Source organism: Jaculus jaculus, chromosome 1 (genome assembly GCF_020740685.1).
Source record: "Jaculus jaculus isolate mJacJac1 chromosome 1, mJacJac1.mat.Y.cur, whole genome shotgun sequence".
Taxonomy (NCBI): Eukaryota; Metazoa; Chordata; class Mammalia; order Rodentia; family Dipodidae; genus Jaculus; species Jaculus jaculus.
Window position 1 is genome coordinate 296,911,531 of NC_059102.1, and position 25,577 is coordinate 296,937,107.

The 25,577-nt window shown below is 50.2% G+C and overlaps 1 protein-coding gene across 4 annotated transcripts in view; it reads right to left on the reverse strand.

Moving 5' to 3' along the window:
• The window catches only part of Kiaa1614 (KIAA1614 ortholog), a 54,347-nt gene that overhangs the window by 14,207 nt on the left and 14,563 nt on the right, over window positions 1-25,577 (reverse strand). For 3 of the 4 annotated variants that reach the window (XM_045137859.1, XM_045137857.1, XM_045137856.1), the window contains exons 5-10: window positions 14,222-15,549; window positions 12,451-12,507; window positions 12,064-12,220; window positions 9,257-9,503; window positions 4,861-4,988; window positions 3,458-3,642 (exon numbers count right to left, since the gene is read on the reverse strand). In XM_045137859.1, the coding sequence (XP_044993794.1) occupies window positions 3,458-3,642; window positions 4,861-4,988; window positions 9,257-9,503; window positions 12,064-12,220; window positions 12,451-12,507; window positions 14,222-15,549 (2,102 nt within the window). Of the gene's footprint in view, window positions 1-3,252; window positions 3,351-3,457; window positions 3,643-4,860; window positions 4,989-9,256; window positions 9,504-12,063; window positions 12,221-12,450; window positions 12,508-14,221; window positions 15,550-25,577 lie in introns of those variants that run through there. The other variant, XM_045137858.1, reaches the window with a different exon arrangement.

Consider the following 25,577-nt stretch of genomic DNA (forward strand, 5'->3'; position numbering starts at 1 on the left):
GCAAAGGCAAGGAGATGGGGATGAGGGGTCATTCGGGACATGCCCCAGACCCCCCCCCCACACACACACATAAACCTTCAGGCCACCTCACAACCACAAATGGCTTTATAGAGAGATGTGATGTGTCTCTTCTATGGCATAACCTCATTTCTCTGTGCCCTCTTTCAAAGTGGCAGTGCTCCCATGCAAATGCTGCTTGAGGCCATCAGTCATCAACACCCTAGGTGTATGAGCTAATCTTATCTCCTAATATGAGCTCTCAGAATAGAGAAAAAAAATCTTTAAACATAAATACAAGTACCTGCTGGGAGCCCCAGGACTGTGCCAGGTGGGTCAGATCTAGTGTAGCTCAAATGGCCCAGGTCCAGCCCAGTGGCCAGGATTGGGGGTTGGCATGTAGAGTAGCAGAAGTGGCAGACACCAAACCTTTTGCCTCACAGCACCCACGAAGAATGGCCCCAGCTTCAGTCTTAAGCACATTCTGCCCGTCAACTGGGATTTCCAGTCATCTGGCCCAAAGCCCAGGAAAAATGCTACCTATGGTGGCTCACTCTTCTGTTTTCATATCCCTCCATCCCCACCACCCCAGATGCCCTGCCTGGCCAGTGTGATCATTTCTTGGGTCTAGAAGGTACTGGGAAAAACCCATGGGTTGGTGGGGGCCCATGGCTGGCTCTCAAGGAACTCCCATTATGAGACAGGCTGTGGAGGCACTGGCTGGCCAGGTCGCCTCTCAAATTCTCAGTCAGCTGCCCCTACCTAAGGAAGTAAATGCCACACAGGCTCCTCCCAGCAAAGCTGGAACCCTGCGCCCCTCTGAGTGAGCAGGGGTCTGGGAGAGTGGCCAGCCTGCTAGAAGACTGCAGGAGATGACCTTTGTGCGTGACCTTCCTGCAGCTGACAACACTGTGGCATTTGTGGAGATAGGGCACCCTTGTCCCCCCACACACACACACACACACCAGCTGGCTGAAAAACATGAAGCAACCGCCCACACGTCACTGTCTCCGTTCCCCTTTCCCAGATCGGGTGTGTCACAGCCACCAGACCAAAGCCCTGCTCTGGTGCTTCCATCTCTGGTGGAAACCTCGCAGCCTGATAGAAGTATGCCCCTGGGCCACTCAGCCCCAAAAAGTCCCCTTCAGCACAGCTTCTGGCCCCTACAGAAGCTAGACTTTGCAGACCCACTTTCTGAATTTGGAATCTGCAATTCCTTTCCAAAGGTGCCCAGTTTGTGGCTGCTTGAGCAACCCGAGCTGTATACTCTCTCCTGCCCCCCCTCCCCCGGACTAAGGTGTGGGACAACCTTTCTGCTCTTCTTGACCAAGCAGAGTCTTTCCAGAGAGACTGTCTCCCTTAGCCAAGCATGTCTGCTGTCCTCGTGGAATAAGGCTTTTCTGCTGGGCCTTGCCCTATTTCTGACCTCTCTCTCTCTCTCTCTCTCTCTCTCTCTCTCTTTGATGTTCTGAGCAACTTGCCTGCCAGTCTACATGCTTGCCGCATGGATAAAGAAAGCAGGGTTGAGGGGGGATGGGTGAACCTAGAGAAGTGCCTGGTGTATAGCAGGAGAGGCATGTGAGGAGTGATGACAAACCCAAAAGAATGCCAAGCTAGACTAGACACGGAACACCGCAGACGCTTGAGGGAGTGTCGGGTAGGTTTCCCAGCTGAAGGCTGTGACAAAGACATGACAGCGAGACAGCTCCTGCGGCATTAATTGTGTTGAAGGTGGCCTTTGCTGAGGATTGCAGGTGTCTGTGGTCACTTAGAAGAAGGAAAAGCCTGCTGTCTCCACGAGCCAGGGGCCAGCCCTGCCCTGGCATGCGGCTCCCTGAGGCCCAGGGGAAGCAACCCTCGGCCACTAGAGGGTGAAGCACCAGCAACTACCACTTGGACCACATGTGGCCCCATGCGACATGTGTTGGCTAACTGCGGCAGCAAGATCAGGCTAGCCCCTGGACATGACCATCCAGGTGAGAGGCGTGGCTGACTGCCACAAGAGTCAGTGCCCTACGTGCGTTGACATACAGAGAGCCTGCTCCCCTTCACCAGCAAGCCAAGCTAAATGCAAATCAGCCAGGATCCACCCTCCGCTTGTCACCTCTGCAGTCACCCCAGCGCAAGCCATCATCTGCTCCTGGAGTATGGACACACCTTTAGAGGGAGTCCCTGTCCCACTACACATTCGCAACAGAGCAGGGAGTCGCCCCTCTGTGAGAAAACCAAAGCGCCTTAGGTCAGCACAGTCTGAGTTCAGCTCCCATCCTCACTTCCTAACAGACCAAGGTCACTGCCTCCTCGGAGCCTCTGCACTGGCCAACGAGCGTCCCTCCCCCCACTCACCATGGCTCCGCTCTGTGTCATTCCCATCTTCGTTGAACTTTCATCTCAAGAAAGTCTGTCTCTACTGGCATCTGCCAGCCCGCCTTAGCTGTGTTTCGTAGTACTCTCCACTGTCATATGCATAATGCGAAACAGATGAGGTACACTTGCTGAGCTAGCCCAGCTCCCTCGCCAGAGTGTACTGTATACGCATGCGGTCGGGTATCTGGACAGTCCAGACAGTACTATAACCCAGAATCTATGACACTTGGTAGGCTCTCACCATGTATTTACGAAAAATATCGGATGACGAATGATGGGACGCATGCAAGGATTCATGCTGCAATCTGCAAGTGTGAGGAAAAAGCTTTTTCCAAGTTAAACTCAAAGTGTCAAACGAACCCCCTCCTCAGTAGGGCTCAGCTGCATGGCCCATTTTTCTGGTCATTTCTCTCCCTCTGCCTGCCTCCCCTCCCCCAGTATACCTCTTTGCCTTCCAATTTATCTGGGACAGATTTCTACAGGCTCCCTTGCCCTTAGAGGTATTCTGCATGATAGACCTTGGCCTGAGCAAGTTGGATTGTTTGATTAACTAGTCAGAGTTCCAGTGTTGAATCAAGGGCCTCAGGCAACCCAGCTTGGCTCCTGGAGCCAGAATCTATCTGAACCATAGCCTGAGGAACCAGCGGGGGAGGGGGCGGACCAGACACACACACACACACACACGCACACACACACACACACACACACACACATGGGCAGGCCCACGCGCATGCCCAGACACAGCAGCAGCTGGAGGAAGGGCACCTTTAAAACCTACCATCCACTTCAAAGGACAGCTGAGAACCGGCAAGCACAGACAGTTTCCCTCTGCCTTTCCTTGCAAAAGATGGCCTCCGTGACTGATTTCAAGATGTCAGTGGACAGCAGGGGACAGTCAAACCTGCCGGCTGTGCCCTTGCGGCAGCTCTCACCTGTCGCAGTGCAGATGCCAGGGGCTCAGGCTCTGCAGGTGTGGGCTCCTGGGACTGAGACCCAGGAAGAGCTACGTGAGAACATGGGAGGACACTAGGCCCGTGGCGCTCACACAGCCCCAGACACTGCTGCGCTTTTGCTGAAGATGGGGAGGACATACCTGAGTCCCGGTGGCCATTGCCATAGGCCACGCGGAAGCCAAAAGTGCCCTCCGGGGGGCGCTGCAGCTGCAACTGGCTTGTGCCGTCTGGGAACACCTCCACCACACGGCCCACTGTGCGAGCCAGGCTAGGGGCACCCACGTCTTCCACACTGAGGGTACGCCGGGGAGGGGTCCTGGCTGGCCTGCAAGGGCCCCAGAGACACAGTTAGAACAGATAAAGGGTCAGGAACCAGGGCCCGCCCTTCCTTCCCTGGCTTTAAGCTGGTTATGCCTCTCAGACTTAAGAGTATGGCACTAGAGGCTAAAGGCCCTGGTGTGCCCATTTTTTTTTTCTCTCTCTCTGTCCCTCCCACTTCCTCTCTCTCCCTCTCCCTCCCTCTCTCTCTCTCTTTCTCAAGTAAATAAATAAAAATAGAAAGAAAGAAGGAAGGAAAGAGAGAAAGGAAGAAAGAAAGAAAGAAAGCATGACATTAGAGACTGGGTTCCTGTTATTTCAACCAAAAAAAAAGGTGGAGAAGGCAGGTTCCCATATCTGCCAGGGCTCCTCAGGGACAGACCAGAAAGCTACCCGTAGAGCAGTAGTTTCTAAAGGTTTTGAGTTGAGACACTAATTCCGTACAATAACTGCTGAGACTTAGGGGACCACTAAAGTCCTTCCACAGAGGCCTGGCAGAAAGGTCAGGGGCCAAGGACTCCTTGGGGTCCTTGTCTATGAAGGCTTAACTGAAGCGTTAGCACAGCTGAGGAGACTGAACAGTGATTTCAAGATATTATCAGGGGATGGGGGGATGGATAGTAGATAAAGTAGAGAAAGGTACTTGCTTGCAAAGCCTGCTGGCCCAGGTTCAATTCCCCAGCCACCCATATAAAAGTGTCTGGTGTTTGTTTGCAGCAGCAAGAGACCCTGCTGTGTCCACACACATGCATGTGCAAATAAATAATACTTTTTAAAAGACATCAAATAGCAGAGGGAAAGAGGAATCAAGCCTACCACCCCACCCCTTCTAGCCACCCTGTACCTCGCCACCTTTGGGCAAGGGCACTAAGGGGCCCTCCTGTGTCACCTCATCTCTCTACACCTGGGGTTTGCTGAGACCGAGACACAGCTAAGCTGCCTCACTTCCTCTTGTAGATGTGCCCAAACTTGCATATGGCTCAAGACAATTTTAAACCTAAAACATTATGAGACTTTTTGTGATTTTTTTTTTTTTGGTAACTCTATGGTATGGTTCTCCAGGGTGAACTCTGTAGGTAACAACATCTTGTTAAAGGGGCAAAAGGCTGGACACACCTGCAAGAGGCTCCACTCAGGGCCAAGACACCGAGGCAAGAGGAGTAGAGCTAATATCTCCACTAGTCACTCCGAGTTTGTCCTTCAGACCTTTCATGTCTATACTGACCTTCCAGGTGCCCTGGGGTCTCCTGGGCTTTCTACCAGGTAGAGGCTGGACCGATCCCCCTTGCCACTCAGCAGAGAATGGAGGTTCTGAAAGGAGGCCGCTTTCCGGTGCTGGTGGGAGGGTGACACCTGGTGGGAATGGCCCAATATTGCAGGTCAGAAAAGCCACCTGGGAAGTGGTCCACAGATGCTTGGCAGAAGTCACCAGAACTTACTCAGGAGGTGGGACTACATAAGTCATCCAATGTGTCAAAGTTTGTTTTTCCAATTTTAGATGAAATAGCAATTTAGTGCTATAATACTATTCTCAATGATTAAGAAAACGTACCCAGCACCCAGAGGCTCGGGCAGGAAGACTGAGTTTGAAACCAGCCTGGGCCATATAGGGAGACTGGCACTAAACAAAAAGGTGAGTAGGAGGCTGGAGGTGTGGTTCAGTGATAGCGTGTTTATGACACCCCCAAGCCAACTTAAAAAAACATAATTTTTCTGTCAGTGAAGAAAGCATAAGCACATACAAAATAGCACATAGAATTTTAGTTCCCTCGTTATAAACATTTCACTTTTGTTCATTTTTTTCCTCAAGCTTGTACATTAAAACATTGTATAAAAAGTTTAGCAAGTTGGGCTGAAGAGATGGTTTAGCAGTTAAGACGCTTGTGAAGCCTAAGGACCCAGGTTTGATTCTCCAGCACCCACATAGGCCAGATGCACAAGGTGATACATGCATCTGGAGTTTGACTGCAGTGGCTAGAGGCCCTGGAATGCCAAAAGCCCCCTCAAATAAATTAATAAAATATTTTATAAAGTTGAGCAAGTCAAAAACCCTAAAGGAGCTCATAAAGTGATAGGGATGGAGACGCACCTTGTAAGCTGACAGCTCTATAGGTGCATGTAGTACGTGCCGGTTACACATGCACACACAGAAACAAAAAGACATCAGAGCAGAAACAGGACTAATTCAGAAGTAGAGGTGCAGAGAAAGGGTGACTGGGAGAGGGCCAAGAGAAGGTAATGGGAGAGACTTATGATCAAAATATATTATATTTAGGGGCTTGGGAAGATATGGCACAGCAGTTAAGGTGCTTATTTGCAAAGCCTAATGACCTGGGCTTGACTCCTCAGTATTCACATAAAGCCAGAAGCACAAGGTGGCACATGTATCTGGAGTTCATTTGTAGCAGCTAGAGGCCCTGGCCTGCCCATTTTCCCCCCTCCCCCCTTACAAATAAATAACAAATAAAATATATACACGTATAAAGGTTGTCAAAAATAACTAACTAGGCTGGAGGGATTGCTTAGTGGTTAAGGCATTTGCCTGCAAAGCCAAAGGACCCAGGTTTAGTTCCCTAGGACCCACGTTAGCCAGATGCACAAGGGGGCACATGCATCTGGAGTTCGTTTGCAGTGGCTGGAGGCCCTGGTGCACCCATTTTCTCTCTCTCTCTTTCTCTTTGTTAAATAAATAAATAAAAATAAAAACTAACTAAATAAATAAAAGCATGGGAAGTGTATGGAAAACAGAAATGTTGGCCAAGCAGGTCTGGGGACAGGAGGCATTAGTACTTGATTTAAGCTAGAAATAATAGCTCTCCAGGTAAAAAGAGAGGCCCAGGTGCTCTAAGCAGAAGAAAAACAGCATGTGAGAAGGCATGGAGAGATGAGAAAAGGAATGGTATATTCTGGAACATATATGGCTTGAGTGGCCAGACTGTAGGGGTTGTGAAGGCCCTGAAATGTCTTGCTTGAAAGTGAGTGAGTAATGTGAATAAGAGGGATGAGGTCTGATCCATGCTCTAGAAAATGGCCCAGTGAGGAGACAGTTCTGAAGGGAGGGACAGAGCTGGGAAGACAGAGGCAAGGCCAAGCAGTCAGATAGTATACACTTGTTTACTGCACTGGAATCTGCTAAGGTCTGAAAGCTTGTGACCCTTCCAAATTAACATGTGAAAGCCTGAGGACGATAGAAGTGAGGTATTGGGAAGGTGATTATGAAAGAGACCCTAAGAGCTCACCACTTCTTTTGCCCTATAATGTTACAGTTACCCAGTATGGAGCCAGCCATTCCCAGGCACCAACTTGTACTGGTGCCTTGATCTTAGACCCCAACCTCCAGAACAATGGTAAACACAGTTTTGTTGTTTCTAACCTACCCACTTTCGGGTAGTCTGTTATAGCAACCCAACCAGCCTATAATCCTGAGGCCCGTGGCAGACACAGGGAAGGGGGACCTTGTATCCCAGCTCAAGACCAGATCTGAAGGACAGGCAGGAGGTCTCCTGGGGGACAGGGAGAAGGGGAGAAGGAAGAGGCTGCTTGTGAATGCAGGCTCAAGGCCTTGGAGAAAGCCACTGCCCACAAGAGGGCATGGGGGCAGCAGGCAAGGCTGGGTGTGAGGACAGGCCACTCAGGGACAAAATAAAAACCAATCCAGCTCAGCACCTGCCCCCTCTCGCCAACCCTATGCTGCCAACAGAAAGCATTTCTCCCTGAGGCATGCCACACAGGCTTCTATGAGAGACCTGGTCTGCTTTTGTCTGAAAAATGTCTTCCTTACTTCTGTTTTTGAGAGTTCCTCTCTGCTGCACCCTCCTCTCCTCCCCACCTGCCCTCCTCCCCAGACTACTTTCTACCTTCAGCAACAGGGGCTTTGTGGATAGACGACCCAATGGCAATGGGTCCAGGCATCACAGCTCAGACATTGGACAAAGCTAACTTTGTGAGACAGGTAGGTGCCGAGAGCCCAAGGTCACCACCTTCCCAGCTCGTCCTCTGTTTCTGCCTCTCCACCTTCCATGCATCCAGCTGGCAGATGCTTACCGGGAGCACCCTTGTCCCACATACCGTCCTAGGTGGAAGCATGGACTATCATTCAGACTGTATCTCCCTCCCCCCCACACACACCCCAGGGTAGCCTGTGAGATGAAAGGCTCCAGTGCCCTAAACCACCTACCTTTTTCTGCCCAGGGAAGGGGCAGAGGATAGAAGAAACATAATGCTCAGAAGCTACTAGAACACAGTAGGATTTCCAGAGGCCTGGCTGAGAATCAGTATGCTGACGCTGGCTTGCTAAGACTGTGGCATGGAGAGGATGATGTCCAGCTAGTATCTTGCCTTCATCCACATATTTATCCACTGTGCACTAAGCAAGGACATTACATTGGCTATTGTAATACTCTTTGGAGTGTGCAGATCATACTCCGGTGAGGGGAGAGAGACAAAAAACTAACAAGTTCCATGGAGGAGGGAAGCATGGGGTGAGAGGGCACCACAGAGCCAAGGACCCGATGGCCTGAGTAAGGACTAGAATGACTTTAGGAGGGGGCAAACCTGACAGAAGAGCTGCTATCAGCAGGTACAGATGCTGAGAGAAACACTCTGTGAAGATTCAGTCTGACAGTGTGTGATCTGATTACAGAACCTCACAGAGGTCCAATCAGTGCTGCTGAGTGTTCACGGGAGAGTGATGAGAGATGAAAACAGACAGAACACAGATTCCTCTGGTAGCACTAAGTGGTCTCAACTTTTTCCTGTGTGATAAGTGACCAAGGAAATGCTAAGTGCTCTCAACTTTGTCCTGATCATAAGTGACCAAGGGTAGATATCTAGCAAGGGTATATGGCCAGATTGGTGGACCTACAAAAAAAAAAAAAAAAAAAGAAAAGAAAACAGACAATGCCAGTCACAGGTTAACTATGATTATCCAGGTGTGAAATGATGAATTGTGCCCGAACTAAAAGACTCACTGTGGTCATGGAGAAGGTTCCAGAAGGTCCAGGCCATGAGTTCTCCAGGACTTTGACAGAGGTAACAACATAGTGGGAGAGGGACAGAGAGTAATCTGAGTGGCTGGGTGAAAGAACAGAACTGTGGGGCAGTACCCACCAACCCTGTCTCCAGGGAACTCAAGTGTCATGGTTTAACATAGATTGGCAACCTGACAGGATCTAGACTCACCTAAGAGACAAACCTCTGGGCATGTCTGTGAGGGGGTTTCCAAATTGGGTTGAGGTAGGAAGAACCACCCTAAAGGTGGGCAGCACCGTTTCCTGCGCTGGGACCCCAGACTGAATACAAAGGAGAAGGCAAGCCGGGCACCAGCGCTCATCCCTCTCTGCTTCCTGTTCCTGCCACCACGCCCTCCTGCCAGGATGGACTAGACTTCAAACCAACCAGCCATTCCTTCGGTGAGTTGTGTTTTGTCATGGCAACAACAACAAAAAGTAGCTCATGCGAACGTCTTGTGAGTCAGCCGCGGGGACGCGGGCAGCAGCTCCCCGTCCCTGGCTGGGCCTCCCAGGCAGGCATCTTGGGCACGGCCTCTCCTCCCGGCCTTCACTCCAGTGTGCCGCACCACCACTGGCCTCGCTGTCTTGGCCAGGAACCTGGGTACTCACCAGGTGCAGGAACTGTAATGATGGGGCTCTCTTCTCTTTGAGGATGCTGGTATGTGAAGCTGGACCAGGGGCCACGCACTGCAGCTGCTCCACACTGTAGCTGCGGGATGTGCCCATTTTGGGCCGGGAAGTGTGGCCCAAAGCTGAGAAGAGCTTTTTCAGCCCCAGAGTGGAGGCGATGTTGCTGGTCCTTTTCTTCCTCTCATCAGATGGAGCAGCGGAAGCTGGTCTGGCCCCAAGGGATGCTCTGAATGAAACACAAGGGTGGTCATGGGGTGCTGGAGAAGGCCAGGAGGGAGGCAAGGGCAGGCTGTTCCCGAGGGCACAGCCAGCACTTATGCCATGTGGGGAGGAAATGACAACTAGGCTGAAGGAAGTGAGTGGGACAACGTGGACTCTACCTGGTGCTCTATGCAGAGAACATCTAAGGAAAGCAGCCCAGACAAGCCCTGCACACGGCCGGGGGCTCACCATCCATTCCTCCTTCGTGACAACATGAGCCTCCTATGTGCAAGCCCTGAGTCCCGGGTACAGGAGCTTATCTAAAGACCAGCACAGGAAGGAGACAGGCACGTGGGATGGAGCAGAGTAACCAGGCAGTTATTTGATAGAGTGGTCAGTAAAGTCCTTGCCTTGCAAGCATGAAGACCTGAATTTAACCCTCAGAACCCATGTAAAAAAAAAAAAAAAAGTCAGGTGTCCCTCCTGCCTTCCACATGGCAGGAGCTCTCTGCACCTTCTTATTTCCTTCTCTTAATCTAATAAAGTCTCTCCAAGTTTTACCCTCTGGTCTATGGACTAAAAATAAAAAATAAAAAAGTCAGGTGTGATGGTGTCTGTTTGTAATCCCAGCACTGGAGAGGCAGGGACAGGTGGCTCTCTGGGAATCCCTGGCCAGCCACTCTAGCCTTCTTGGTGAGCTTCAGACGGCTGGTCTCTTTTTGAGAAGACAGTCTATATATCAAGGGCTGAATGGTAAACAGAAGAACAGAAGCCAGGCCACCAAGCCTAGAGGTGAGGGCAGTGGGACCCTCTGCTGGGGCAGGAACAAGCTTGGCGTGTTCAAGAACAGCATCCAGGTAACAAGAAAGGGGATGAGGTGTGAGAAAAAGTCACACAAACAGCCCAGGCTGGTCATACCGAGTGAAAGTCAGCTACAGTAAGGGCTTTGAATTCCATCTGGAGGAACAGGAAGGAACCACTGTGGGGTTTAAGTAGGAGAATGACACAATTTAATTGAGATTCTAAATAGATACCTTTGCCTACTGTGTGGAGAAGGCAGGCTGGGGACAGGAGAGAAGGCAGCTGGACCTGTACAGCTAAGAACCAAGGCAGCTTCGATGAGAGATGCAGACAGGCGGGCTGAACAGCTGGGGAGGCTGCCAGTCACTGGCTAGAAGTGGGAGAGCGCAGGAAGAGCAGATTCGGTTATCACTGCTAGGAAGGGGACAGCAGAAGAAAACTGGCAAGACAGGCCTAGAGTTCTGACACACAGACAGAACCAGAGCCCAGGATCTAGTTAAACGACGGGGAGCAGAGCAGCGTGGGACAGAGTGAAGACGGCGCCAGGGACCACCGGGCACACTGAGGCTTTGAGTTCATCCCAACGAGGTGCTCAAGACGAGAGCTGAGACACCCACTCCAGATGAGTCAGGGAAAGGAGCCAGTTTCCTCAGTCTGGGTTGTTCCTGAGCCCAGGGTCAGGAGCAGGGCCTCCCAGGCATGTAACGGTCGTGGGAGCACCCTGCGGACTGGGACTATCAGCTGTGCCTGCAGGAGCTGGGGCTTGAGGTGGGTGGGGGTGTAGGATATTCAGTGAATCAACCAGGCACCTATGCTAAAAATAATTGGAAGGGCAGCTGGGTTGCCCAGTGGTTAAAGGCCTGCGGACCAGAATTCTGATCTCTGGCAGCTGTCTGTGAATCCTAATATGCCTAGAGCAATGGGGAAGGGAGTCAGGAGACTCCTGAAGCCTGCAGGCCAGCTGGGCCTTCTCAGTAGCCAAAAAGACAGGCCTTGTCTCAGGCAAAATAGAGGGAGAGGACCAACACCCCAAGGATGTCTTCTGACCTCCTCTCTCTCTCTGTCTCTCTCTCTCTCTCGGCAAAATAGACGGAGTGGACCAACACCCCAAGGATGTCTTCTGACCTCCTCTCTCTCTCTCTCTCTCTCACACACACACACACACACACAAATAAAAGAAAATAAACCAAAAAAGTTTAACGAAAACTAATTGGGGAGCCAGGTGAGGCATTCACACCTATAATCCCAGCACTCTAGAAGCTGAGGTAGGAGGCCATGAATTCGAGGCCAGCCTGGACTACACAGAGAGTTCTAAATTAATCTGGGCTGGAGAGATGGCTCAGCGGTTAAGGCCCTACATAAAGCTAGATGCACAAAGTGGTGCATGCGTCTGGAGTTTGTTTGCAGTAGCTGGAGGTCCTGGTGTGCCCATTCTCATTCTGTCTGTCTTTGTCTCTCTCCCTCTCTCTCTCTCTGCTTGCAAGTAAATAAATAATAATTAAAAAAAAGAAGCCAGGCATGGCAATGTACACCTTTAATCCCAGCACTCAGGAGGCAGAGGTAGGAGGATCACTGTGAATTCGAGGCCACCCTGAGGCTACATAGTTAATTCCAGGTCAGCCTGGGCTACAGAAAAACCCTACTTTAATAAAACAAAAAAACAAATAAGTAAAACTGGTAAAGGAGGGTTAGAGTGCCAAGACATAGTGGGTTGGGCCAGAGAAGTCAGACATGCTAATACAGTAACCCATCCTGCAGTCAGGGTTCTTGCTTCTGGCACTCACCTGGGTGGCATGTGTCCTCCAGAACTGGACTCTGCCCTCTGCAGGCTTCCTGATGACTCCTGGATGGCCTCTGGCTCCTCAGAGGCCAGAGAGAGGGTAATGGCCGTGGAGTTGACAGTGGCGGCGTCTGCTGAGCCGAGACAGTCCTGGAATGCTCCTGCAACAGCCACAGCATCCCTCCTGTGTCACACTGACCATCCCCACAGGTCACAGTGGGAAAGGCGCATTCCCAGCCTTAGAGGCAGGAGAGAGAAAGAGAGGCAGCTGGAGAGAGGTTGGGAGCCCCAGGACAGCAGTGGAGAGACCCCAAGAAGTAGAAGACTAAGGTGGGGTGACTCTTGGATGATGGAGCCAGAGCTCCTGAGTGTCCTCTGGACTGGAAATTACCTGGGGCCGGAAGTGGGGTCTTGTAGACTGCTGTAACTTCATCACCCAGCACAGCACCTAGTACACAGTGGATAATAAGTAATAATGTGTTTGTTAAGTGATGGAATTACTTGTTATGAATGTCATATGCCTTCAATATCAAGGGAAACAGCTGGGAACAGGGGAGAAGTCTATATTCCTGGGACATAAACATAATCTAGATTGTCACAGCTTTAATAACAGCTACTGCCTTGGGACTCTGTATATGACAGGTGATGTTGAGCCTCTCCTGAACCGATCTTCTTGGTCCCATGAGGCCTGGCTGCAATACTGCCCTCAATTTATGGAGTAGAAGGAAGAGGAAGAACTTGCTAGGGCCCTGCAGCTAATGAGAAGGCCTCACCTGGCTCTCAAAGAGGTGCAGGCCCAGGCTGCCCAGAAAGGTCACCGAGTCTCAGAAGCCCTGCAGGAAACACTTAACGGGCAAGCCAGCTGCCAGGCTGGAGCCCATCCAAGAGATGCAGCCACAGCTGAACATGGGGTGGAGGGGTGTCAGGGGAGACCTGGCACTCAGGGTTTGTGTGAGCAAGGGAGAGAAAGGGAGAGTGGTGGGTACATCGGGAGGAGGGGCCTTGGCATGCACATCTTCACTAAGGCATTATATGGTCTATCATCTCCCTGCCCTCTCCTTCTCCACGGTTCTAAGCCACAGCACATTAAAGCAAGACTGTGGGGTGGGGCTTATCTCTGGCCAAATCATTGGTCTGGGACTACAGCATTACAGATCTGCAAACTCCCAGGACCTGCTTACAACATGAGGCCTCCTCCTGGGGGCAAAGAAATATGTAGTCTTGTAGGTTAAAACCTACCAGCTGGCCCAACAGGCAAGGCCAGAGAATAGTTCTTTCTTGTAGGAGCACCCCCTGCTGGTCGCTGTGTCGCTCAGACAACATGTCTGGCCACAAAAAAAACAAACAAACAACAACAACAAAAAACAACCCTCAAGGGCAGGGTTCCCGTTGTTGAAGTAACTCATTTATACATTCCCCAACTGCGCCCAGGACAGTTCTGGACATATATCGGACATGCCCAGGCAGCTCTGAATGAGGGGGTACATGGCATAAACTACCGATGTTGGAGGAGACAGGCCTCAGCTATGTAGCTACTTAGCAGTTCCTGTTGGAAGCACAGTAGATCCTGGAGCTACTCCCTCTTTCTGGTCTACAGGAGTCAAAGTCCTACAAAACCTGGCCTCCAGCAGTCACAAGGCTTAGGGTGCCCTACACATCCCAGCGGTAAGAGGGCATCGTCAGTCAGTCCTTCCCCACAGCCCTAGCTCCCTGGCAGGAACTGGCTAGTCTGTTCCACTCGGAGGCTTGATCGTGTCTCCTCCAGTCCACCCTCCTCAGTTCCCTGATACTTGAAGCTGCTCAGAGGGATCCAGGGGGCTGCCAGGATTGGTGTGTGGTCAGGTCACAAGGTGCTTAAGAAGAAAGGAAAGTGAGGATGGAAGGCCTGGTATGTCACAGAGCTGGTCTGGGGGCAGATCATTGAACCACCACAATCTTTACCACTTCTGCCGATCTCGAGGGGTGGCCCCACCTCCTGGCAACAGGGGTCCCTTTCCACCCTGCCCTTGTGGACAGCCACTCCCCAGGACTCCTGCATCCCCAGAGGAGCGAGACTAATGCATCTGGTAGTGGACAGGTCCGGCAGCGGGTGCCTGGCGCAGGGGCTGCAGGGCTGGGGCTGAGGGTCACAGTTCTTGCAGGGGACAGTGGCAGAGGGATACCTGCAGGCTCTGCCTGGTGACCCCGCCTGTGGTATCCAGTCTGGGCTCGTTCCCTGTGAGGCACAGGACAAGCTGATTTTCTTGATGAGGGAGGGGTTGGTATCCAGCCTTCGGGGGACAGAGGCGATGCCGGCTGCTGGACTTGGTGAGAGGCGGAGGGCTCTGCACGGCCCATTTGCACGGAAGAAGCGCACCCAGTGTGCGCGGAGTCGCGGTTTTCTGGTCGGCCTGACCCTAAGGGCGCAGGCGTCATGGAAGACAATGCAGCACCGGCTGTCGTGCGTGGAGCACAGGAGGCCCCAGAACGGTCCCGCTGATTTCCCAGTTCTGGTCCACACTGCTTCTGGGATGCCAGAGAAGAGCTCTTGGGTTCTGAAGCAGGGGTTTTCTGGACGGCATCTTCCCTCAGAAACCAAGTTTCCTGGGCCCTGTGACCTCTGCCTCCTTTCAGCCCTTCTCCTGGCTCCCCATCATCAGACCCAGGCAGGTGAGGTTTGGCCTGAAGGCTGCAGGGCAGCTCCCTGTCACCTTTCCTGGCCGGCCTTCGTCCTCCCTGCGGCTGGCAGCCCTGGTGTCGCTGTCGGAGGCTGCTGCTGCCTCGGGTCTGCCTGCCTGCCCTGCTGGGTTGAGAGGTCCTGGCCTCCTCGCTGTCAGTCCGGTAGCTGTCCGAGGTGTCAGTGGTATCCAGGCCAGAGTCCCCCTCCTCAGGGCATGTGACAACAGTGTCTCCGATGTGTGTTTCCCGGATCGATCCCACATGGAGCCCTGGCTCAGCAGGGAGGAGTGGGAATGGGATTCCCAGGCTATGGGAACTATATGAGTCCCGGAGCCCTGTCTCTGCCCCACGAGCCACCTGGGATCCCTGGAAGACCCTTGGGTCAAGAGTGGCCTTCCCCTCGCTAGGGTGACATTCCTCAAGACAGGTGCCACAGGCTTGACACTTCCTCTTGCTGCCCCATGCCAGTGATGAAGCAGAGAGGCTACTGCTGTCCACACAACACAGGGGCCTGTTGGATGCCCTGGCCCCCAGGTCCCGGTTAATGTAGTTGGTGACATCAGGCTTCGAGCACAGGGGACCCTGGCCCACAGCCTGCATCACCACGCTGAGCATCTGGCGCTGGCGCTGCTGCAGCCGCTCCAGGCAGCGAACCTCGGCCTCACAGGCGGACTCATCCTCAAAGCGGACATGCGACAGAGGTGGGGCCCGCTTGGGCCCCTGCCCATTGCTGGACTCTCCACTGGATGAGTCTCTCAGGTTCCCATTTTGGAGACTGTCTGTGGAAGCAGAGGTCATCCTGGCATCCATGTGTGGGCTTCTCCGACCATCTCTAATGAAGAGACAGGACAGAGATCACAGACAGAAAGATGCCACTCTCTGAGCACACCCTGGCCCAGTCCTTACCACCCGGGCAACATTCTCCCATGGTTCTCTGAGGCAGCTACAACCCACAAGGGTTCTGTGAATCCGATTCCTGGGGAGTCAAGTGGCAAACCACAGCAGCTTACAAGCCCATCCTAGTCTGGGTACACAGCACTCGACACACTCGATCCAGCTGCCTTTACTTTTGGTTTTCTTTCTGTTGCCTGACTCAGCCTGTACTAAGATGAAATGTTGCTAAATTAAGGACTGTACAGAAGGAAGATACCAAGGACCTTACATAAGAGCCGTGTGCATGCGTGTGCACCTGCGCACACGAGTGTCACCAGGGTGAAGTGATCTGACCAGCATGTCTTTCTGGCAGTGATGAAGTGTAGAAATACGAACAATCTGCCCTTTGCACGATGGTTCCACATCTGTGGATTCAACCAATCATGTGTAAGGTGACTTGGGGAAACCCTGCGTGTGTACCGAACATGTAGAGACTTTTCATTCTTCCCATTGTGCTCTAAACACTGACTACCACAGGACAAATGCAACACAGCATTTCCACCATATTAGGTAATCTAATCTCGGGGTGATTTAATGTACACGGGAGGAGGTGGATAGTTTACATGCAAATACCACATCCTTTCCTATCAGCGGCTTGATCATCCATTTAAGGTCTTTTTTTGGTACGAGAGGGCAAATATATGTGTTACCCCAAGACTTCACAGAAAGAGGGTGTTCCGGGTCTCTGTGGGTATTACGTGAACCCCACAGCCCATTTCGGCATTCTGTAGTTTCCACTAGGGATCCCTCATCACCTTGCTTGGACAGAATCCAGACCAGGAGGCAGTCGCGCTCCTCCTTGGACGGTTTCGACGCCCCCGCCCCGGCCCTAGCCCGCCCCGCACGCCCGCATTCTGCCGCGGGCTGTGCATTGCTGCGCAGGAGGATCTTCCCATCTGTCGTCGGCTTTGGCTGTGGGAGACACAATGGCTGGTGGCCAAGTCCTGCTTAGCCCCACACAAATCTCACTCCAGGACCTCCCAGCACCAAGTAACAGGAGTTTCTGGTCTGAAACTGTGGGCCCTGGTCTGAAGTCCAGGCTTTGCCTTTTCCCTCTCTCTCCACTAGTCCGCTGCCAAGTGTTGACAGAGCTTTGCCCCTCGTCTCTTCTCTTGTACGGTGCCATGGCATCCCCTCCAGCTCTGTTCCTGCCTCCAGTCTGTGGGGGCCCCTGGACAAGAGCTGACATCACAACAGCCACAGTGGGGCACAGGACGGAGGTGAAGGTGCCTGAGGTAAACATGCAGGCGCTCTCCCTCCTCCCCACTTTCCTCTCCAGCTCTGTCCTCGCCACCCACTCGTGCCTCAGCGCTGCCATCGTTTCCTGGAACTGTCCTTGCCAGCCTGCCTGCCTTTGAACTGTAGTCAGTAAAGCTTACCTCTATATAGATATCACGTATGACTGAAGCAGGGAATATAAGGGGCACTAGAAAGAAACTCTCACCTCCGCCCCCAGATCTGCTTTAAGTGTCTCGTGACTAAGACTCAAGAATTTCAACCGTGCTGTTTTATAGTTACTTTCTCGCTGCTGTGAACAAATACCTGACCAGAAGCAACTAAAGGAAAGGTTTGGCTCTGGCTTACACTTTCAAGGAGACGTTTTGGTGTGGCAGGCATGGCAGACCATCTTGTCGCTTTTCAGCCCAGAAGCAGAGACTGACCAGGGAGTGGGGGCAGGGCTATAAAGCCTCAAGACCTGCCACCGTCGTCTACTTCTTCCAGCCAGGCTGCACCTCCTAAAGTTCCCACAACCTCCTGAACAGTTTTACCAGATGGGGACCAAGGGTTCAAAGGCATGAGCCTGCAGGGACAATTCACATCCCAACCACAGTATTCTAACCCTCGGCCTCATAGGCTCATGACCTCATACATCTCATGCTATAAAACGATTTCAATCTGACTTCAAAAGTCCCCATAATCCAATTCCAACTCTGTTTAAAAGTCCAAAGTCTGGGAGCTGGAGAGATTATCCAACAGTTAAGATGCTCATGCTCACCTCCGCAGTCTAACCACAAGGGTTCAATTCCCCAATACCCATGTAAAGCCACATGCACAAGTGGTGCATGCATCTGAAGTTCGTTTTCAGGGGCTAGAGGCTCTGATGTGCCTATTCCCATTCTCTCTCTGTCTCCCTCTCTCATTGAAAATAAATTATAATTTTTTTGGAAAAAGTCCAAAGTCCATTCTGAAATTCAAAGCTATTTCTTAAGTATGACCCCCTATAAAATCAAACAACTATTGCTATTCTTCATAGATATCAGCTGCCACAAGAAGGGCCACTTATTTTGGAGGAGGGTCTTCGGCCCTCAGAAATCCTCCTGGAAGTGCCACACAGAGCTGACCATGAAGTGTACCTCTCACCTGAATCCTGATCTGATCATATTGAAAACTGAGTTAATCCTCACACATGCTTAAGCCCCAAACACGTCTTCAACCCTTGTGACCTTTGATTTTAACCTTATCAGCATTGCTTTCTTATCCATTCACATGAGCAACTCACCTCATAAACCATCTTATAACCTTGCTTACAAAAGAAAATTCATTAAGAAAAATAAGTAAATCAGCTTTTTTTGTTGTTGTTTGATTGTTTTTATGTTTGCTTGTTTTGTTTTGTTTTCTGTTTTCTTGAGGTAGGGTCTGACTCTAGCCCAGGCTGACCTGGAATTCACTATGTAGTCTTAGAGGGGCCTCAAATCATGGCGCTCCTCCTACCTCTGGCTCCCAAGTGCTGGGATCAAAGGCATGAGCCACCATGCCCTGCCTCCAGCTTTGTTTCTGAACTTAATTTGAAGAGTAAATTTATAGTTCTATATTTCTGGGGTGGTTTAAATGTAATGCTCCCCATGGCCCCATATGTTTGAATATTTACTAAACCTCAGTTGGTGGCCCTGGTCAATAAGGCTATAGAACCTGTAAGAAGTGGAGTCTTAGAGGCTGTAGAGATTGCTCAGTGAGTGGTTAAGGCATCTGCCTGCAAAGCCAAAGGACCCATGTTCGATTCCCCAGGATCAACGTAAGCCAGATTTGCAAGGGGGCACATGCATCTGTTGTCTGTTTGCACCGGCCAAAGGCCCAGGTGTGCCCATTCTCTCTCTCTCTCTCTCCCTCTCTACCTGACTATGTCTCTCTCAAATTAAAAAAAATGGAGTCTTGCTGGAACATGTCACTGGGGTGGCCCTGCTTGCTCTTCTCTCTGTGTACTTCCTCTCTGCTGATGTGATGTGACAATGTGACATGGCTTATTGCTCCTGTCATACTTCCTCTGTCATGAAGGACTCTACCCTCTGGAACTGTGAGGAGAAATAAATTCTCTCCTTCTGTAAGCTGCTTCTGATAGGATATTTTGCACCAGCAACCAGGAAATCATTGATACAATTAGATGCTTTGAACACTGCAACTTCAAATGCCACAAAATTATATATATTGTATTACTGGGATATTTAAGTGAATATCTTTCTTATATGTACTCAAGTTTGTCTCTTTAAGTATGTACTCTCTTATTTGCTTAATAAACTCTAACTTTGCTTCATAGCAGCTCATCTCGAAATGCTTTTGGGCAGCATAAGTCAAGATCCCGAGTAGAGTCTTTGATAGCACAGATGGCATATCTTCTATTGTTGGTATCATGGCTGACTTTTTGCCAATTTTGTGGAGTCCAAGTTAAACATTATTCTGTATGTTACTGTAAAAGGACATTTTTGGGCAAGTTTAACATTAAAGTTGGCAGACACTGCACAAAGCAGATGACCCTCCCTTGTGTGGTGGGCACCATCCTATCAGATGAAGGCTTTAGAAAAACAGACTGGCCTCCCTCATGCAAAAGGGAATTCTAGGGCTGGAGAGATAGCTCAGAGGTTAAGGCACTTGCCTGTAAACACAAAGGACCCAGGTTTAATTCCCTAATACCCATGTAAAGCCTGACATACAAGGTAACATATGCATCTGGAGTTCGTTTGCAGTGGCTAGAGGCCCTGACATACTCTGTCACTCTCTCTCTCTCTCAATCTCTCTCTCTCTATCCTCTCTTCCTCTTTCATAAATAAATAAATATGGAATTCTACCAGCAGACTGCCCTTGCACCTAAGCTGCAACTCTTCCCTGGGTCTCCAGCCTGCTGCTGTGGACTTACCAGGCCTTCACAGTTAAGTGAGCCTACACTGGTAGATTCCACCAACCATGAAAAATAAAACCTGTGTCTGCAATGAACATGTAAAGACTTTTCACTGTAAACACTATGATGTATCAACTATTACATAACCTTACAAATAAACCTCTTCAGATAACGACACATCCTACTGGTGTACTTCTCTCAAGAACCCTGGATAACACCCTGTGACTGGGTCTCCCTGCCCTGAGCACCTGCACTATGCATTTTTCATCATGAACTCAGAAGACGTTAGGGCTGGAAGGAACAGCAACCACAGCCCCTAGAAACAAGAGGTGCCCTGCCAAGGAGAAGGCAAGACCACTTTGCCAGCCAGGTCTACCCAATATAGGCAAATCCCACGAGAGATTATGCACAGGGTCAGAACCACCAACCCCAAACAGACTCCAACCAATGCCATGCTCTGCTGGAGGGAAGTGGGCTGCAAATTGTGGTGGGGAGGGGGAGAAAGCAATACAGTAATAGAATCTGGGTTCCATGGGGAACTACAGCAGGATTCTTAACTTTACAGTTGCACCATCTCAGAATTCACTCCGAAGAGGGAAATAATATTTTTGCTGTAAAAGGAGAACTGAGCATGGCAACTCACACCTGTAATCTCAGCACTTGGGAAGCTAAGGCAGTAAGATTGTGAATTCAAAGGTAGCTGTCTCAAAACAAACCAAGAAAGCGATTAAGAGGAGAAATGAAGAGAGCTAATCATGTAAGGGTCTTCAGTCTAGTTATTCAGACCCCAAGGTGCCTGGCAACAGAGTGGAAAAGCAGGCAGAGGCCTTCAGAGACACACCCAGTATAAGGGAATTAGCCCACAAGCAAGTCCCTGGGCTGCCTTGCTTCTCCAGAAGTGACTCCCACAGAGGCCTCAGCAGCCAGCCCTTGAGGGCAGGATTTGGGCCTGAGCTGTCTGCTCAAGTCATCTGTGAAGAACCCCTTTCTAGCACTCTACTTTCTATGACAATACTATCCTAGCCACCCAATCAATATTACCTGTGCAAGCTCTGTGGCCTCACACAGCCTCTCTCCAAATACGATCACACCACTTACAGTGTCACCCTCCCAGAGTACAGCCTGATAACATGCCCTGCCCTCTGGAGATTAGGAACACCAAAACCTAAGTGTACCTCTCCCCCAATGGCAGGAGCTTGCACTTCCAGGAGCCGCTCCATTTCTACCTTGATTTGCTTCCAGAAAACACAGCTGTCTCTGCTTCTTCACCTCCTCAGGCTCACCTGGCCCCTCTGGGCAGATTCAGGATAAAGAGGACCTTCTGGTGATTGCTGTGCCCACCCCTCTCTCCTCATGTCTTGCCAAGCTGTTGTTTGGAAGTGGTGATGCACAGGGGCTGAGGCCTGGCCCACTCTCCAGGGTGATCTGATGGAGCGTGACCTTTGGAAGCAGCTGCAGCAAAGCCATCTGCTGTGGGTTTTTCAGCTCTCCCCTCTGAGGATTCACCAGTGCTGCCAAGTCATAGTAATTCTTTTCTGGACACAGCAGCTGTGAAAGTGGGTCACCTTGTATTTTTATAGCATTTCAATGGCCAGGAAAAAAAGGGAACCTATTTTACTATAGTGACTGGGGTGTTGAGAGAAGATGGAATGATGTGAAAAAAGTGCCCCACAGGGTGCCACACAATGAAGTCTGCTCTGCAGACAGTCTTGCCCATGTTGTAGCTCACCAATCCAGTGGGATAACTGGAGGACGGGCCCTTGAAGACCTAAGGCACTTCTCCACGCGTATATGGAGAATGGCTAGAATTTCCCAAAACAGCCAAAAAGAAAAAAAGACATCAAAGCGGAAGAGGTACTAGTTGGAAAGAAGGGGTTCAGTGGAAAGGGGATGGGGAACAAGAGACAGTAATGGACAGAGATTATGATCAAAATACACTACGGGACTAGAGGGATTAAAGACACTTGCATACAAGTCTGCCAACCCGAATTTGATCCTCCCCACACCCACAAAGAGCAGGGTGCAAAGTGGCACATGTATCTGTGATCTCAAGGCACCTATGGCAATGGGTAGCAGAGCCAAGAGAATCTAGTAGCTCACAAAAAGCAGTGACAAGGGAGACCCTATCTCACAAAAGAAGATGTAGAGGAGAAACAACCCAAGGCTATCCTCTGACCTCCATATATGTGCTGAGGCATGCAGGTGACCATACCTACACAAATAAAGAATAATGTCCTTTTTAAAACAGCAATATGCATGAGTAGGAAGAAAACTCAGCAGCAAAGTCTGGTAAGCTAGAAACGAAATATAAAGGGAAGAGAAAGGAAGGGAGGGGGATACTTAACAGGATGGTATTGTATACATGTAAGTAGAAGAATAGATTTATGGGGGTGAAAAGGCCCAAAATGAGGTCAGGGGAAGAGATTGAGTAAAGGAAAGGTGGAGAGAGGGCTAATCAAAATCTAAGAGGATATAAATAAATCATATGGAAACTTACTTATCTGGACAATGGAACACTCAGGAGCCATAGATCGTTGCTAGAAAATTTTCAGTGCCAGGAATGGGATACCTTCCAGTGAGTTCTTGGCCAGGGATGTCCCTGATGCCCCCAAAACATTATAGGCTATTGCCAAGGCCCTTGGTTTCCCACCAGGAATAGATGGTAAGACCCTATTGCTGAAGACTCCACATATTTGGGCTGCAAGGCTGGGGCGAGCCCCCTGTCCTGCAGGAGAAGAACGACCACCAAACGAAGATCCTTCTTGATCACACTTTATTGGAGAGCCTCTTGGTTAACAGGAAAGCTGATGGCGAGGGGTGAGGGGCACAGGAGTGTAGCTGCTTTTATAGGGCAGAATACTATGGGGCGCCTGCTGATTGGCTGCCATAGGCTCACCCGCCCACAGGAGCCACGGGATAGGCTTGGGACAAGGTGCGTCAAGTGCATGCGCAACCTCAAGCGAGGTTGGCGCCAAGGCGCTGCCTAAATAAGGAATTGTTTACCTCAAGACTGGCAGGAAGCCAGCGCCATCTTGTAATGGCGTCTGCATTAGCTCCCTACACAAGGCCACTGAGAAATCCTGCTGGACCTGAGCTGATAACCTTCTCTATGTAGACCAGCTGACAAAAAGCTGGAAGAAGCCATTCTGCATGCAGTTCAATGGCAGAAAGAGAAATCACCAGTGAAGATACTCAGCAGTGGACACTGCAAGCTTTACATTTGGCCAGCCAGACCAAATGAGCCAATGGGTGCAATAGTGGCACATCTGTCATGATGGAAACCAACTGCCCTCTAATTGGACTGGAGGCCTGCTCCATGGGAGGGAATACATCCCTGATACTGAAAACTTAAAACGGGTAGTCGTGAGCCCTAGGGGTGTAACGTCTGATGCAATCTGGCTAAATGTATATACTATGCTTTTCAAACTGCCCAGTAAGCACTTCTCTTAATGTTCATACCCTTATATTAATGCTACTCTCCTTTTTGGTAGAGAATCTTCTCTTTTCAGATGGCAGTGACCGTGGGATGACTCAGAAGGCATCATGGTGCTAGAAAGAAGTGACAGGAGTGCTCAGCACTGCAATATCTCTATCACACCTTCCAAGACTCAGGGTCTATTGCAGAGGAGGTAGCAGAAAAAATGTAAGAGCCAAAGGAAAGGTAGGACTCCTTACAACACGCTCCCCCCAGACACAAAGTGGCCTGGATATCTATGACCTCACAGTGCCTGACACTACCTACATAAGACCATCATAATAGGAGGAAAAGATCATGACATCAAAATAAAAGAGAGACTGGTTGAGAGGGGGAGGTGATATGATGGAGAATGGAGTTTCAAAGGGGAAAGTGGGGAGAGGGGGGGGCATTACCATGGGATATTTTTTATAATCATGGAAGTTGTTAATAAAATAATAAAAACAACAATATGCCATAATGAAAGTTGTTAATAAAAAAATTCTTAGGCTAGAGAGATGACTTATGGTTAAGGTGCTTGCCTGAGAAGCCTAAGAACTCAGGTTTGAATTTCCAGATCCCACATTGCCAGATGCACACTGATGCAAGCATGCAATGTTGCATATGCACCATAAAGAGATGCACGTGTCTGGAGTTTGTTTGTAGCAGTTGAAGGCCCTGGTGCACCCATTCTATCTCTCTCTCCCTCTCTCTGCCTCTTTCTCTCTCTCCCTTAAAAAAAAAATTAATAGCTGGGTGTGGTGGCACACACCTTTAATCCCAGCATTTGTAAAGCAGAGGTAGGAGGATCACCATGAGTTCAAAGCCACCCTGAGACTACATAGTTAATTCCAGGTCAGCCTAGGCTAAAGTGAGATCCTACCTCAAAAAAAAAAAAAAATTAAAATTCAGTAACCTACTTTTAAAAGTTCTTTTTAATATTACTTTATTATTAGAGAGAGAGAAAGAGAATTGGCATGCCTGGGCCTCAGCCACTGCAGTCGAACTCCAGATGCTTGCGACACCTAGTGGGCATATGTGACCTTGAACTTGCCTCACTGAGCATCTGGCTTACATGGGATCTGGAGAGTTGAACATGGGTTATTAGGCTTCACAGGCAAACGCTTTAACAGCTAAGCCATCTCTCCAGTCATAAAAAAAAGTTCTTTTTTTTTTCGGTTTTTCAAGGTAGGGTCTCACTCTAGCCCAGGCTGGCCTGGAATACACTCTGTAGTCTCAGGGTGGCTTCTAACTCATGGCTATCCTCCTGCCTCTGCCACCCAAGTGTTGGGACTAAAGGCATGTGCCACCATGCCCAGCCTAAAAATGTTCTTTTTAAAAGTCATACCACTCCTAAAGAGTATCCTCTGGCCAGAGACAGACAAAGGTAATGAGGAAATGAAAGGGTCACCTACTAGGTACACCTTACTAGGGTTTAGGGTCACAATAACACTGAACACAAGGATCTCTGTTTACGATGGAGTTATGGTAATGGTTCTGCGAAAGCCTGTGGCAGCCCAGCATCTTCCATCAAAAAACACATCATTCAGTTTTACTGTGTCCTCGTTCCCTTCTGGACCACGTGGTGATGAAGATAGGCAGATCCAGTGTGCCTGCCATGCCAGTGAAGCTACAGGCCTTGCCATCTGCAGAGGTGGGCCTGCTTCGACTGGCTTAGATCTGGCCTGGCTTGGCAGCTCTATATTACTTAGGCCAAGAAGCATCATGACTGAGGCTATATCTGTGTGCTGGAAAATTCCACACGTGAGCAGCTCCTTAAGATGCACCATACAAAGGACAGGCATAAATACTGGGGGAGGGGGCATGTTTCCCAGGGGCAGTCACTGGTCTGAAAGTTCCTGAACCTGTTGTGTGTGTGTGTTCATGACGTAAGTGCACGTGTACCACGGCATTTGTGTGGAGGTCAGAGGACAACTTCAGGCATTGGTCCTCTCAATTCCACCTCACTTGAGGCAGAGTCTCTTGTTCTTCACTGCTGCCTTCACCAGGCTAGCTGGCCCACGAGCAACGGCAGGGATTCTCCTGTCTTGGCCTCCATCTCACCTGGCATGCTGCAATAACACACGCTCATGCTACAAAGTCTGGCTTTGCTTGAGTTCTGAGGATCTGAACTCACATCCTCACCCTTGCATGGCAAGGGGTTTAGCCACTGAGCCATGTCCCCAGCACCTATTCTTTTCTACTCTTTTCATCCTGGGTGGCTCGCCCACAGAGCTCTAGCACAGTGAAGTCAGGAACAGCACCCCCAGTGCTGATCTCATCTCTAACAATGCCACATCCAGCCATCTAATGGGGATCTCCAGTGGCTGTCTTGGGGCTCCTCTCCTCTACAGCCTGAGCT